Source organism: Hypanus sabinus, chromosome 21, assembly GCF_030144855.1.
Source record: "Hypanus sabinus isolate sHypSab1 chromosome 21, sHypSab1.hap1, whole genome shotgun sequence".
NCBI classification, from domain to species: domain Eukaryota; kingdom Metazoa; phylum Chordata; class Chondrichthyes; order Myliobatiformes; family Dasyatidae; genus Hypanus; species Hypanus sabinus.
Window position 1 is genome coordinate 19,214,094 of NC_082726.1, and position 13,793 is coordinate 19,227,886.

At 41.6% G+C, this 13,793-nt stretch overlaps 1 protein-coding gene across 3 annotated transcripts in view; it reads left to right on the forward strand.

The window, feature by feature from the left end:
* The window catches only part of LOC132378840 (casein kinase I-like), a 240,123-nt gene that overhangs the window by 134,360 nt on the left and 91,970 nt on the right, over positions 1–13,793 (forward strand). For all 3 annotated transcript variants that reach the window (XM_059946093.1, XM_059946091.1, XM_059946094.1), the window contains exon 4: positions 3,286–3,355. In XM_059946093.1, coding sequence (XP_059802076.1) covers positions 3,286–3,355 — 70 coding nt within the window. The remainder of the gene's footprint in view (positions 1–3,285; positions 3,356–13,793) is intronic.

Consider the following 13,793-nt stretch of genomic DNA (forward strand, 5'->3'; position numbering starts at 1 on the left):
CTGTCTCTCTCTTTCTCAGTGCAGAAATGACTAATACCAGGGGGCATAATTTTAAGGTGATTGGAGAAAAGTATAGGGGGGCTGTCAGAGGTAAGTTGTTTTTTATAACACAGAGTGGTGGGTGCATGAAACAATCTGTCAGGGGGTGGTATTAGAGGCAGATACATTAGGGAATTTAATAGAAAAATGGAGGGTTATCTAGAAGAGTTAGATTGAACTTAGAGTAGGTTAAAAGGTCGACACAACATAGTGGGCTGAAGAGCTTGTAGTGTTCTATGTTAAGGATGAGAAACATCTCAGAGTGAAGAAAGCTGTGGGGTGATCTTATGGAGGTCTATAAGGTAATTAAAGAGATGAATAGGGCAGATAGTTAAAATCTATTTCTCAAGGTAGGAGTACCCCGAGGACATAGCTTTAAGGTTTAGATGGGATCTTAGTGATGAATAATTTTAGAGTGGTTGATATCTGAAACATGCTGCCAGCTGAATCGTGGAATCACATCCAATTACCAGATTTAAGAGGCATTTAGACAGTTAAGGCATAGAGAGATACAGATCTAATGTGGGCAATTAGGCTCAATGTAGATAACAAGAAGGTTGGCACGGACATGCTGGGTCAAAGGGTCTGTTTCTATTCTCTACTACTCTCTGCCTCGAGGACTTTGAAAGTTTTCCTGAAGCAGAAGGAATGCTTTCTGACCATGGCAGGGAGCTGCGATGTAGTTCATAATAAATTACTTGGAGAGCTTTAAAGGCAGTTGGGCTGTTGCCACTAATAACACTGAAGGCAAATATTGAGGAGTAAGACAACATTAATTTAGATACAGGTTGACCTTCAGGATTGCAGTAACTTTAGTGCAATGTACTCACCGTTAAATACGTTGCAGAACCGAGAACTAAAATATTCAGTATTTTGAATGGGACCGATATGCAGCATGTGAAAGAAAAATTAAAGTGGGTTCTTTTTGAAAGTACAGAATATTATTCATTAAACACTCAATCCAGACCATAACAATGAAATTATATTAAAAATGAAAGGAATTAAGTTTAGCAGTGGAACAATAAATCAATTTATATTGTTACAGGTTCTTGGATTTTGTCAAATTATTATTTTTCTTGTAGTTTAATTTCCCTTTATAATCACCTATATATGTGTAATTGCCAGTGAATTTCCCAGTAATTGTAGTATAGCTGCTTTTGTATTTTTCTGGAAGCTTAGTTTTTCTGCAGAAGCTGTCATGTCACTTGAATCTGACTAGTTTAGGTTAATAGTTATGGCTGGAATGTTGCTATCATGGCTAACTCCAACTGAAAAGATTTCTTTGTTCTCCGCTCGTTCTGTTCTTTGTTCTTGTTGTTTAAGGCCATTTTGCTAAGAGTTACAATTTTTTTGCCTCATTCCTGACTTCCAAAACACTGGGAGTAACAATCTTGACCTGGCGCTGCACTGTTAAAGCAAAATGTGTGGTTGATATTACAAAATTCAATGCAGACACTCAATGATTTCTCTTTCCATCCTTTCTACTTTCTACACATCAAGGAGTAGCCATGTTTCATCTGTGAGGAACAGTTCTTGTTTCAACTCTTATCAAACAAAACCCCCAGCTTTCTCCACTAAGTGCTACTTCTTATGCAGAACGTGACAATTTCATCATCTTTGCCACCGACATCCACCCAATCTTCTAATTAACTCAGACACTTCTCTTCCATTTCTGGATCTCTCAGTCTCAGAAGATAGACTTGTCAATTACATCTCCTGTAACACATGTTGACTATTCCTCCCACCTTGCCTGCTGCAGGGATACTTGCCCCATTTTATTAGTTTCCTTGTCTCCATCACATCTTTTCTTTAGGTAAAGCTCTCTGGTCTAAAAAGCCCCATCCTGAGGACAGATGGAACTTGGCTTCCATGGTTGATGGGGTGCTTACACTTGTTCTTTCATTTCATGCATATATACCTCTCGTTCCCCTCAGGCACAACAGGAATGAGGTTCCCTTCATCCTCATCTTTCACCCCTTTAGACTCTGCATTCAACACACAGTCCTCTGCCATTTCCATCAGGTGCATCACAATCCTATCATTAGTTATGTCTTCCCCCTCCCCTTCATACTTTCTACAGGGGCTGCTCTCCAGGGGGTTCCCTGGTCCTTCAACAACCTCATTCCATCCTGTGGTACTTTGCCCTGCAACTGAAGGAGGTTTTTCACCTATCTTCTCCTTGTGAGGCAGAGGTTGATGTGCAACTCTTCCATCCTGATCTACAGCTTTCAATACTCATGACGTGCCCTCCTCCACATTGGTTAAACCAAACAAGCATTCTGCAGAACACGTGTGATCTGTCCACAATAGCCAGGTTGAGTTTCCAGTTGCATGTTATTTTAGCTTTCCTTTCCACTCCCACACTGACCTGTCTGCCTTCTGTCTTCTCCATTGTTATGGAGAGTCCAGATGCAGTTTGGAAGAACTTCATTTTCTTCCTGACCAGCTTACAGCCTAATAATATGTATTTTGTATTTTCCAATTTCAGTTAACCCACGTTCTTGGTCTTCCACTCACACTCACATGCCCATCTGCCCATACCAGTCCCAACGTAGGACTGCCTCAGGGATTCCAGCTCTGGATTTTTTATCGGGGTTCACTCCCAAAGCCTTCCCCATGAGTGGGTAGCCCCAAGGCAGGGGAGGTTTGAGAAGGAGTTTTCCTTCTCCTTAGATGAGCTTCTGCCAACCATGCCTGATGTATCCCTTCTGTCTGAAGTGACTGTCTTTAAGGTGTCAGTAACCTGCCTTTGTCCCCTCTCCTGTCAGTTGAAATGGTTTCACTGAGCTTAAAAGCTAAGCCACGCATGAAGATCAGGAATTGGATTTTGTTGGTAGAGGCTATTTGAGATACAAGGCACTGGGAGTTTTTAATAGGTATTAGGGAGCTTATCCACTCTACCATCCCGGGCTATAGCAACCTGAAGGAACCATGTCTTGACTGAAATGTTGATTTTATACCTTTTGCTTCCATAGGTGCTGCTTGATCTGTGAAGTTGTTCCAGCATTTGGTTTTGTTCATAATACCAACATAGTTTTATTTGTATAAATGGATTCTTTTTCTAATGAGTCATTTGGGATGTTGTCATCATTGGTAAATCTGATGCTAAAAAAAAAATCAAGTTCTAATTCTTGTGAATCTTTGTGGATTTAGGTTGCATGATCCTGTTGTGTAGGTATCACTGGACCAGTTTGTAAGAAAGTCTATGGTAGACTACAATAAATTTTGTTTTATGTTTTCTTTCAGGAACCTATTAAGTCCCGAGCGCCACAGCTTCATCTAGAATACAGGTTTTACAAACAACTCGGCAGCACAGGTAATGTGAGATTGATTATTTAGTTTGTACTTGGAGGGAAATATTGGTGAATTCAGTAAAGGTGCAAACTCATTGGCAAGTAAACAGATAAGCAGTGCATTCCTGAATGATCTCTCAAAAAGCACCAGTTCGTTTTTAAATCTTAAACCTGTTCAGCCTTTTAGAGCTCCAGTGATATGGTAGACACAGTGGTCAAGTGATCAGTAATGCCCAATAATGCAGAGATGAGAGATGTAATCGTATTGTGGAAACTATAGCTCTGTTAGCCAGAGGGTGGTGAATCTGTGGAATTCATTGCCACAGACAGCTGTGGAGCCAAGCCATTGGGTATATTTAAACAGGAGGTTGATAGGTTCTAGTTTAGTTGTGATGTCAAAGGTCATGGGGAGAATGGGGTTGAGAGGGATAATAAATCAACTGTGAGAAAACTCAGTGGGCGGATTGGGATAATTCTGCTCCCGTGTCTTATCATCTTGTATTCAACTTAAGAAAAGCAATTTAGAAATAGTTTTAGTTATAGTGATATTACAATTACTAGGTTGTCAAAATCCTGTTAGGCTGCTTCATAACCATACTGGATCATGTGGCCTTACACCTCCAGCAAAGTGGTTGACTCAACTGTCCACTGAAGTGGTTTCTTGAGCCACTCAATCGTATCATGACAGATACGTTAACGAAGTAGCATAAACAGGGTAGACCAGCTGACATTGACTTCAGCACTGAGTAGCAGAGTTGTATCAGGTCCTCCTAGTGATCATTTGCGGACTGGTGTTGGTTTAGGAGAGCGATGTTACGGACTAGTCAAATAGCCCGTTGAAGTGATACTTGGAAACATAGCACAGACAATATTTTGGCTATATTCTACATTACAATAGTGAGGCAGTACATTTACAGGTGAGTGGAAGTAGTCCCAGGGGTTGTAAACATCATTGTGCACGAGGTCAGATGTGGGTAAAGCTACTTGCTGCAGAACACCACTTTCCTTCCCCTCTTAGCAGGTGCGTCAGCACTCCTCCATGTTCAACAGTGCTAAGAAAGAGCACTGATAATAACATAGGTGAAGTGTGAAGTGTGGGGAAATTCAGTCTCTGTTATTACGAGTAGCTTGGTGGTACCACTACTGATCAAGTAGATTGACTCCTGAGGGACAGATCCGCTGGATTGGGTCTGTGGTGGCAGGGAGCAAACTAACAGATGACCATTACACACCCCTTGTGGAGACAAAGTCCTGTCTTCACATTGCAGTAATCCTCCATTGTGCTAGATGAGAGAGATGCAGAACAGATACCCAACTCAAAGCCCAAGACACAGGAGTGGACATGTACACCACCATAATTTATTGCCTTATGTCCCAGCATATCCCTCATTCTGCACTGCCCGTAGATCTCACCCAAATGACACTGACTTGGAATTGTAGCATTGTTTTTTCATTGTTACTGCCTCAAATTCCTTTGGAGTCCCTATAGAATAGCATTGTGGTAGAATCTCCACCATTACCTGAAGGGCGAAAATGGTTCAAGAGTGTGACTCTCTACCACCTTCTAAAACAGGAGTTTGCAAACTGGGGTGGGGGTCTATGGTATAAAAAAGGTTGGGAAACCCTGCTCTAAAGTATAATCAATTAATGAAATGCTGCCTTCTCAGTGACATCTGTGTCCCGAAAATATATGCGTAATGGGCATCTCTCATGTCACTGGCATTTTTGATTTGGCATCACACACAGGTTATTTTCTCTCCAATATTATTTGTATCATAATTTTAAAAAGTTGCTGAAAATATGATAAGCTCATCACTCATAATTAAACCATTTAAAGCTTTGACTACATTTTTTAAGGCATGGGTCTTGAAAGGATAATTTAGCCGTTATCTGAGTGAGTTGTAAACAGGTCACAACATGTTATAAAGAGGGCTATTCATCATCTGAAACTATTAGAGTGTAATAGGTAGGTTTGAATAGAGGTAATAAAATCCTGCATCAAAATGATTGAGCCCACTGGGCATGGTTATGTTTAATGTGTATTTATATGCAACACTTCAAATGCCAAGATTTCAACTGCAAGTCTTCGGTCCCATATATGCCTGAATGTGTGTGGGTGTTGTATATTTTGGCACCGTTTGAGATATGTTCATTGTGAACGAACCACCCTTAATATTTAAGTTGTATTTCCTTAGAACACTAATATGATACTGATCCCACAGCATTGAATTGCAGTTTCTAATGTCGATAAATCCATTTCTCAATCACGTTTGAACTGTCTCCAATGGAATTTTTACTGAAATCTTGTAAATCAATTTGTTGAGTCAGTGTTTCACAGATGGTACAACTCTTTTTGACTTCATAGTTATTCAACATGTAGTAGCTGACGTTTTGTCCAAGTATGGATAATGTTGTTCCATCGTTTCCTGGATCAAACGGGGCGATGGGCTGAAAGGCCTGTATCCATGCTGTGTTTGTCTATGACCCCTTTTGACCCCATTTCCTGTTGCTCAATGACCCCAGAATGTCCAAACTGCATTGCTGATATTCAAAACTGGAAATGCTGTACTTTTTTTTAAACACTTGGGACGATGTTAAACAAGGTTAGATATAAAAAAAATACAGTTTTATATTTCATGTTAGTTGTGCTCTTTCAGTATAGACAGGCACCGCTCAATGCAAAATGAAACCAATAAAAATTGTGCATGCATTTTCTTTTAAAGTCATTTTATGTTGCGGAATATGCATCACTGACCAATAATGATGGGGGTGGAGAACAAAATTGCTGACTTCCTGAGCAGCTGCATGGGTAGGCAAGCCAGTTATGGGGTGGATATAGGAAAGCGATTGAGAACAATAGATCTGAATGGGTAATAAATCTGGAAAATGGGGTGTAATGGGTGAAAATCTGAAATTAGCCATTTTGTCAGGAAAAATAGAGAATTAATTACCTAAATGGTAATTAGAGTTGTATCACAGAAGTCAAGTGCCATAAGAAAAGGTACTAAATTTAGTTCTGACAACTTAACTGTTATTCTTTACTAAGGGACTTAAATTCAAAAGTTCTGTTTCAATTATATAGGGCAGTAGTGACAACATCCTATTGTGTACAGTATGCATTTCCTTCAGGAAGAATGTAATATTACCAACACATTTACATGGGAAAGTTCAGGGAAGCTTTACCAGATAATATGTGCAATGAGCAGGTTATTATTTGAAGAAAGGTTAGAGTAATGTGAGGAAACTTAATTGAAGCAAAAAAGATGTTTCTCCCTGTGGGAGAACAAAGAATTAGGTCACTGCTTAAAGTAACTTGTCACCCATTTAACACAACTATGGAGAAATTTTTGTATTTGGAGTAAGAAGCCTTTGTCCCTCATTCTGAAAAAGCCGTGGAAGCAGAATAAATAATTTATCTGAACTGTTTCTTCATTAAGTGATTGAAATGTTGCCACAGATAGAAGGGAGCAAGGAGTTGTGGTTACAATCATGAAATCCTATGAACAAAGTGAGCTCCTCCTCATTCATGCGTAGTGATTGCTGTAACTGAGAGCTGGATGTAAGCAAAAGTTTGTACAACCTAAAGGAACATTCAATGTCCTGTGGATTTAGAGTGAAGAAGAGCTTTAGTTATAAGGATAATCATGTTAAGCATGTGAGCATCAAGGTGATGGTAAAAGTTAAAGGTGTTGGACAGTATTCTAGTTGCAATGAAGACTGAAGAAACAATGATAATAGTTGAACGATCTCTTTAATGAATTGGACATTTTTGCTGACTTTGTGTCAAACATTCTTTGTTGTTGAATTGTAATATTCATACGTAAAACTTAAAGGATTCCCCATCCATACTTGCCAGAAAACTTCATTCTTATTATGGAAGTTACCTTATAAAAATTGAATATGAAGATTAGTATGAATTTATTTGAAGGTGTACTGTGAAATGACAGCCCAACATGATGGGAAAGGGATTTTTCTTTTTGGTTCTCTCCTATTTTTAATACTGTGGTTTCTGACTTGGAGGTGGTTTAATCTTCAATCAAGAACAGCTAACGGCTTAAAACTATGTTATACTCATTTGCTGATTGAGAGGAAACATTATCTTAAATATCAAACTTCTATTCAGCTTAAAGTTTATGGTAAATCTGTGGTTTAGAAGTGGGTATTTTATGAAATGTTTTTAATTTGTGCTATCTTTTGCCATCTGAATTTTCACAATAACACTTCCACAATTGATATTTGTCTGTGACCTTTCACTTTATTATGACCCGAAACTCAGTTAGATTCCCACGGTAAGGTACCATAGACAATGTTGTCAGTACACTGTGCTGATTACACTGACCTTGTTTGAATCAACTAGGTTTTGAGTGCTTTGGTAGAAATCCAACAAATGTCCGTTTTCATGGAATGTCACTTACATTCACAGATAACATTGAGGATAAACTTTAGTGTGTTTTCTTCTCAGTTCTGATGAGCCTTCAACCTGAAATGTTTTACTCAGATATTGCCTGACTTGCCACTTCCTTTGTTTCATTTTAAATTTCCAGCACTATAATTTTTTTTTTGATTTTCAGTACATGTCTGGGTTTGGTTGTGGAGAGGACATTGTAATCCTGTCCAGAGGCTACCACCTCTTCAATTTATCAATTTATATCTATTCACAAAACACCTTGGACATTTCTAGTCAAGCATTGAGTAATTACAACTGCACACAATACAAGTACAATAAGGTGAATGTTTTTTTGATCTGTTTGTGGGTGTTAGTTGATAGACATTGCAATTCCCTTTTTAAAAAGAAGTGGCATTACCCTTTCTCATGAACAGCAAACAGGGCCTTGGTGAACAAGAGGTAAAAATAAATGTATTGATAAGTGCAGTCCGGTTGCTAGAGTCAACATGGACACCTGTATGTTCTTGGACAACGTCCCACATGGGAGACTGGCTCAACTTGTTAGAACCCTCGGGATCGAGGACTAATTGGAAACCTGGATCTATAATTATTTCACAGTAGAAGGCAAAGGATGATGGTGGATGTTTGTTCTTGTGATTTGGAAGTCTGTGACCAGTGGTGTACACAGGGATCAATGCTGGAAATCTTACTGTTATAAACATTTACAATTTGGGTATTAGTATGAAAGTTGAGATTAGTAAGTTTGCAAGTGACATTCAAATTATGAGTGTTGTTGATTGGAGGATTATTGTATGGTCTAGGATGATATTGATCAGTTACTAAGATGGACAGAGCAATGGCCGGTGGACTTTAATTCTGATTCAAAGTACATTTTATCAAAGTACATACTGTATACAGAAAATCTATATGAAAATGTAGGTGGGTGGGTTAGTAAATTTGTGGATGATACCAAGATTGGTGGAGTTGAGAAGTCTGACAAAGAATACAATGTGATAGAGATCAGTTGTGAATATGGGCAGAGATGGAGTTTAACCCAGAATAACGTGAAGTGTTGTACCTTGGGCAAAAGCAAGGAGACTGTACATTGTTAGGGTAAGATCCTTAACAGTGTTGCTGAGTAGAGAGATATTAAGATCCTAGTTCATAGCTCCTTGAAAGTGGGTACACGGGTTGATAGTTAAGAAGACTTATGGAATGCTTGCTTTTGTTAGTTGAGGCATTGAGTTCAAAAGTCAGGAAGTTATGTTGTAACTTCATAAAACTCTGGTTTGGCCACATTTGGAGTTTTACATACAGTTCAGGTCCCCCACTATAGGAAGGATGTTGAGGCTTTGGAGAGGCTGCAGAAGAGATTTACCAGAATGCTGCCTAGTTTAGAGGTCACGTGGTTAGTAGGTTTAAAGTAGAGAAGTAGTTTATGGCTGGCATGGATACAGTACACTGAACTGTATGCAAGTTCTACACTTTGTGATATTATAACTTTGAAAGGATGACACCCTTCAGTGGCATGGAGCTGCAATGAGTTGTAAACTCTGACAGTTCTATTGTGGACACTTGCCTCCCAGCATTGAGAACATCTTGACAATGTCTCAAGAAGTTGACATCCATCATTAAGGACCCTCTTCGTCCAGGACATGTCCTCTTCTCATTACTGCCATCACACAGGAGCCTGTAGATGCACACTCGACCTTTTAGCATTTCTGAGCGGTCCATGAACTCTAACCTACTATTTTCACTCTTTTTGCACTTTATATTTTTATATATGTTTCTTATTGTAACATTTTATGTACTGCTGCTGCAAAACAAATTTCATAGCGTATGTCAGTGATAATAAACCTGATCCTTATTCTGGAATCCCCTAATGGATTGAATTCATATGGAGTAGAATTTCAACCTGCAGCTTTGATGCTGAGTCAGCTGGTACTTTGGGTATTCCCAGGGAGCTGGGGCTAATACTAATAGCAGATGTACCCCTGAGCGTTGGCTGACTATGTTAACAAGTGCTGCCATTGAGTCAAGCCTGACACTACTGACAATTGTGATAATTTTACCGAGCCTATGCTGTTGACCAGAGTCTTAGCATGTGCAGACCAAGCTACAACCACATCTTTGCCTTAATATCTCCAGCTTGTTTTTGACCATCTCCATGGTTTTGCTTTTTCATATCTCCCAGAAACTGTTCCAGCCTAAAGCACATTGAGTTCTTGGTGCTCTTTCAGACCCAGAAACTGCTCCAGCCTAAAGCACATTGAGTTCTTGGTGCTCTTTCAGACTGGTGTGCTTGAACACATCCAGCTTTTAAGCTACACACAAAATGCTGGAGGAACTCAACAGGTCAGGCAGCATCTATGGGAATGAATAAACAGTCAATGTTTTGGGCAGAGACACTTCTTCAGAACATTCATTGAGTGTCTTGCCTTCCACTGCCAGCACTGGCATTCCTTCACTAATTCCTCTTTTAAACTCTGCTTTCCTTTTATGAGTCTGTTCAGAACATGTCCCATTACCCTTATTTTTGGTCACCTCTCCAATAAGTCTGGTTGGTGTCAAGTTCCATGTGATTATAGTCCTGTAAACTTGCTATAGACATATACGTTTGTTTAACTTCTGTACTCGTTGCCAGCTGCCTCGCACGAGAATGCTGTTGCCAGCGCTCTTGATTCCCAATGCGGTTCGCACAGGATGGCTAGTAATACAGCTTTATCACATATTAGCTTTGTAGTGAATGAGCCAAATGGCTTTCATATTTCAAATTACTTTATCAAATATTACATTGTGTCACTGTCAGCTGCAATTTGGAGCTTTGTACTGTCTAGAGCATCCTAAATTAAAACTAAGCAAAGTAATAAATTCTTCCTAAATGTTAGCTTTTTCATTTCTCCCAGAACCTTTTCCAGTCTGAAGTACATTGAGTTCTTTGTGTTTTTCAGACTGGTGCTCTTGAACACTTCCTATATTTTCATGTCCTTGGACTTAGGATTGATTTAACAAGGTATAAGTGCCTTTGTACATCTGGAACTGTATTGTACCTGGGGATGTACTTGCACAAGTGTGGCAGGTAGTGTTGAGGAAGAAGGCGGTCTGCAGAAGGACTTAGCCAGGTTAGAAGGATGGGCAAAATGGCAGATGGAATATATTGTAGGTAAGTGTATTTCTACGAAAGTGCATGATCATAAGCTTGCCTAGAAGGAATAAGAGTGTTGACTAGTTTCTAAATTGGGAGAAAATTCAAAAATCAGGTGCAAATGGGACTCGGGAGTCCTCATGCAGGATTCCCTAAAGTTTAATTTGCTGATTGAGTCTGTGGTGAGGAAGGCAAAGGCACTAACTATTAGTATTAATTTTAAGAAGACTAGAATTTAAAAGCAAGGATGTAATGCTGAGGCTGTATAAAGCATTGGTCAGCTGCATTTGGAGTATTGTGAGCAGTTTTATCTAAGAAACGATGTTTTGGCATTGAAGAGGGTCCAGAGAAGGTTCACGAGAATGATTCTGAGAATGAAAGGGTCAACGTTAGAGGAGTGTTTGGCTCTGGGCCTGTAGTAGCTGGAGTTTAGATTGTGGGGGGTGGGGGTGGGGGTGAGAGTGGATCTCATTGAAAGGCCTAGATAGAGTGGATGTGGAGAGGATGTTTGCAATAGGAGAGTCTAGGATAGCCTCAGAATAGAGGGTCGTCCCCATAGAATTTCTTAATCCAGAGGGTTGTGTGTTTGTGAAATTCAAAGGTTATGGGGAGAAGGCAGGAGAATGAAGTTGAGGAAAAGATATAGCAGTTAGTATGACAGTATTACAGCTTGGGGCGTTGGAGCTCAATTCTAGTTTCATTGGTAAGGAGTCTGTACTTGTTCCCTGAGGAATGCACGAGTTCCTCCCACATTTCAAAGATGCATTGATTAGTTGGTTAATTGGTCATAGTAAATTGTCCTGTGATTGGGTTAGCATTAAATCAAGGGTTGCTGGGAGGTGTAGCTTGAAAGGCCTATTCTGCGCTGCAACTCCATAACAAAAATAATCTGCCGTAATTGAATGGTGGAGTTGATTTGATGGGCTTAATGGCCTAGTTGTTCTCCTACGTCTTATGGTTCTTACGTTCAGCAGTAAGTTTACTTTTTACTATCTTCTGGTGTCTGAGGCCACCATTCTGCTTCATTTAGTATTATGTAGATGAATTTTTAATCCTTTCAGGGCCTCTGTCCAGATGAAGGGTCTTGACCTGAAATGTTAATCACACAAAATGCTGGAGGAACTCGGCAGGCCAGGCAACATTTATGAAAAAAGTACAGTCATTTCAGCTTGTCCTGCTGAGTTCCTCTAGTAATTTGTGTGTGGTGCTCAGATTTCCAGCACCTGCAGATTTTCTCTTGTTTGAAACGTTGATTGTCCACTTCCCTCCATGGGTACTGATACTTGCTGAGCTGTGTGTGTTGCTCCAGATTCGGCATCCACAGTCTCCTGTATCTTCAAAGGGTTTACATCGTGGACACAGGCTTGACTTGTCCATGCTGACTAAGATATCGATCCAAGCTAGTGCCAGTTGGCTTGCATCCCTCTAAACCTTTTCTTATGTATGTACCCTACCAAATTTATTTTCGGAACTGTAATTGTAACCACCTCTACCAATTTATCTGGCAGCTTATTCCACATAGCCAGCGTTGTCTGTGTGGAAAAAGGAAATTCCTCTCATGTCCCTTTAAATTTTACCCCAAGTCCCAGCCTGTTCAGCCTCTCCTTGTATCATAAGCCCTCTAGTTCTGGTAACAGCCTCGTGAATCTTCACGCCACTCTTTCCAGTGCACTACTGTGGTGAACTATGTGCCTGTCGGGACACGCCCCTGCTGACTGCTCCTGTGGCTCCTCCCACAGGCCCCTGTATAAAGGAGATCTGCGGCCTGACGCTCGGCCTCAGTCTCCAAGACATTGTATGATAGACACTCACTCCTGGTTCCTTCTTCCAGTCAATAAAAGCCGATATCTCGCCTTACGTCTCAGTGTGAGTTATTGATGGTGCATCAATTTTATTGACTGGAAGTTTTAAAACATGGAACCCGTTTTGCGTCCGGACCGGTTGGATTTGGACCCTCAAGACCCTGACGCAGCTCTCGCTTTTGAACACTGGCTTGCATGCTTCCAATCGTACTTGGCGGAGCTTCGTGTGACTGAACCCGCCGTTATGCACAGAATCCTACTCTCGAGGGTCTCCTCCAAAGTTTACTCCATTATCCGGGACCTGCCGACCTACGATGGGGCACTGGACGCCCTCAAAAGACAGTACCTGCGGCCGGTGAACACCGTCTATGCAAGACATCGCTTAGCTACCCGGCAACAGCGGCCTGGCGAATCGTGCGCTGAGTTTCTCCGAGCACTACAGACACTCGTCCGACCTTGCGACTGCAAGACGCTCACGGCAGAACAGCATGCGGAGCTGCTGGTGCGAGACGCCTTTGTGACGGGACTGAGGTCAGTGTACATGCGCCAGCGGCTGCTGGAGAACTCAGATCTTACCTTAAGCTCGGCGATAGAGACGGCCAACGCTCTAGAAGCTGCGCTGCATAACGCCGACGCTGTCCAGCTGCGCGATTCCCCGCCGGTTCCGTGGACTCCTCAGACCCCGCCACCGCTGGCTCCCGCGAGCGAATTCGCCAACGCCACCGCCAGTCGCGATTCCACGAGCTCCCAGACCCTGACCACAGCTGTGGCCTGTCAGAAGCCCGTGTGTTATTTCTGTGGCCAAAAGAAACATCCTTGACAACGCTGTCCAGCGCGAGAAGCGACCTGCTCCAGCTGCGGAAAGCGGGGCCACTCCGCCAAGGTCTGTAAGTCTCAACCTCGAGCGGGGTGCAGCGCTGCGGGTGAAACGTGGGGGCCGCCATCTTGCATGCCCGGATGTGGGCGGCCATCTTTGTCGACGTCAGCACGCCCCGCCCCCGACCCTCCGATGCTTACCGGGTACCCCGGATGTGAGCGGCCATCTTTGTCGGCGTCAGCACGCCCCGCCCCCGACCCTCCAAAGCTGACCGGGTACCCCGACGGCGATTCAACTCTGGCCACCGTAA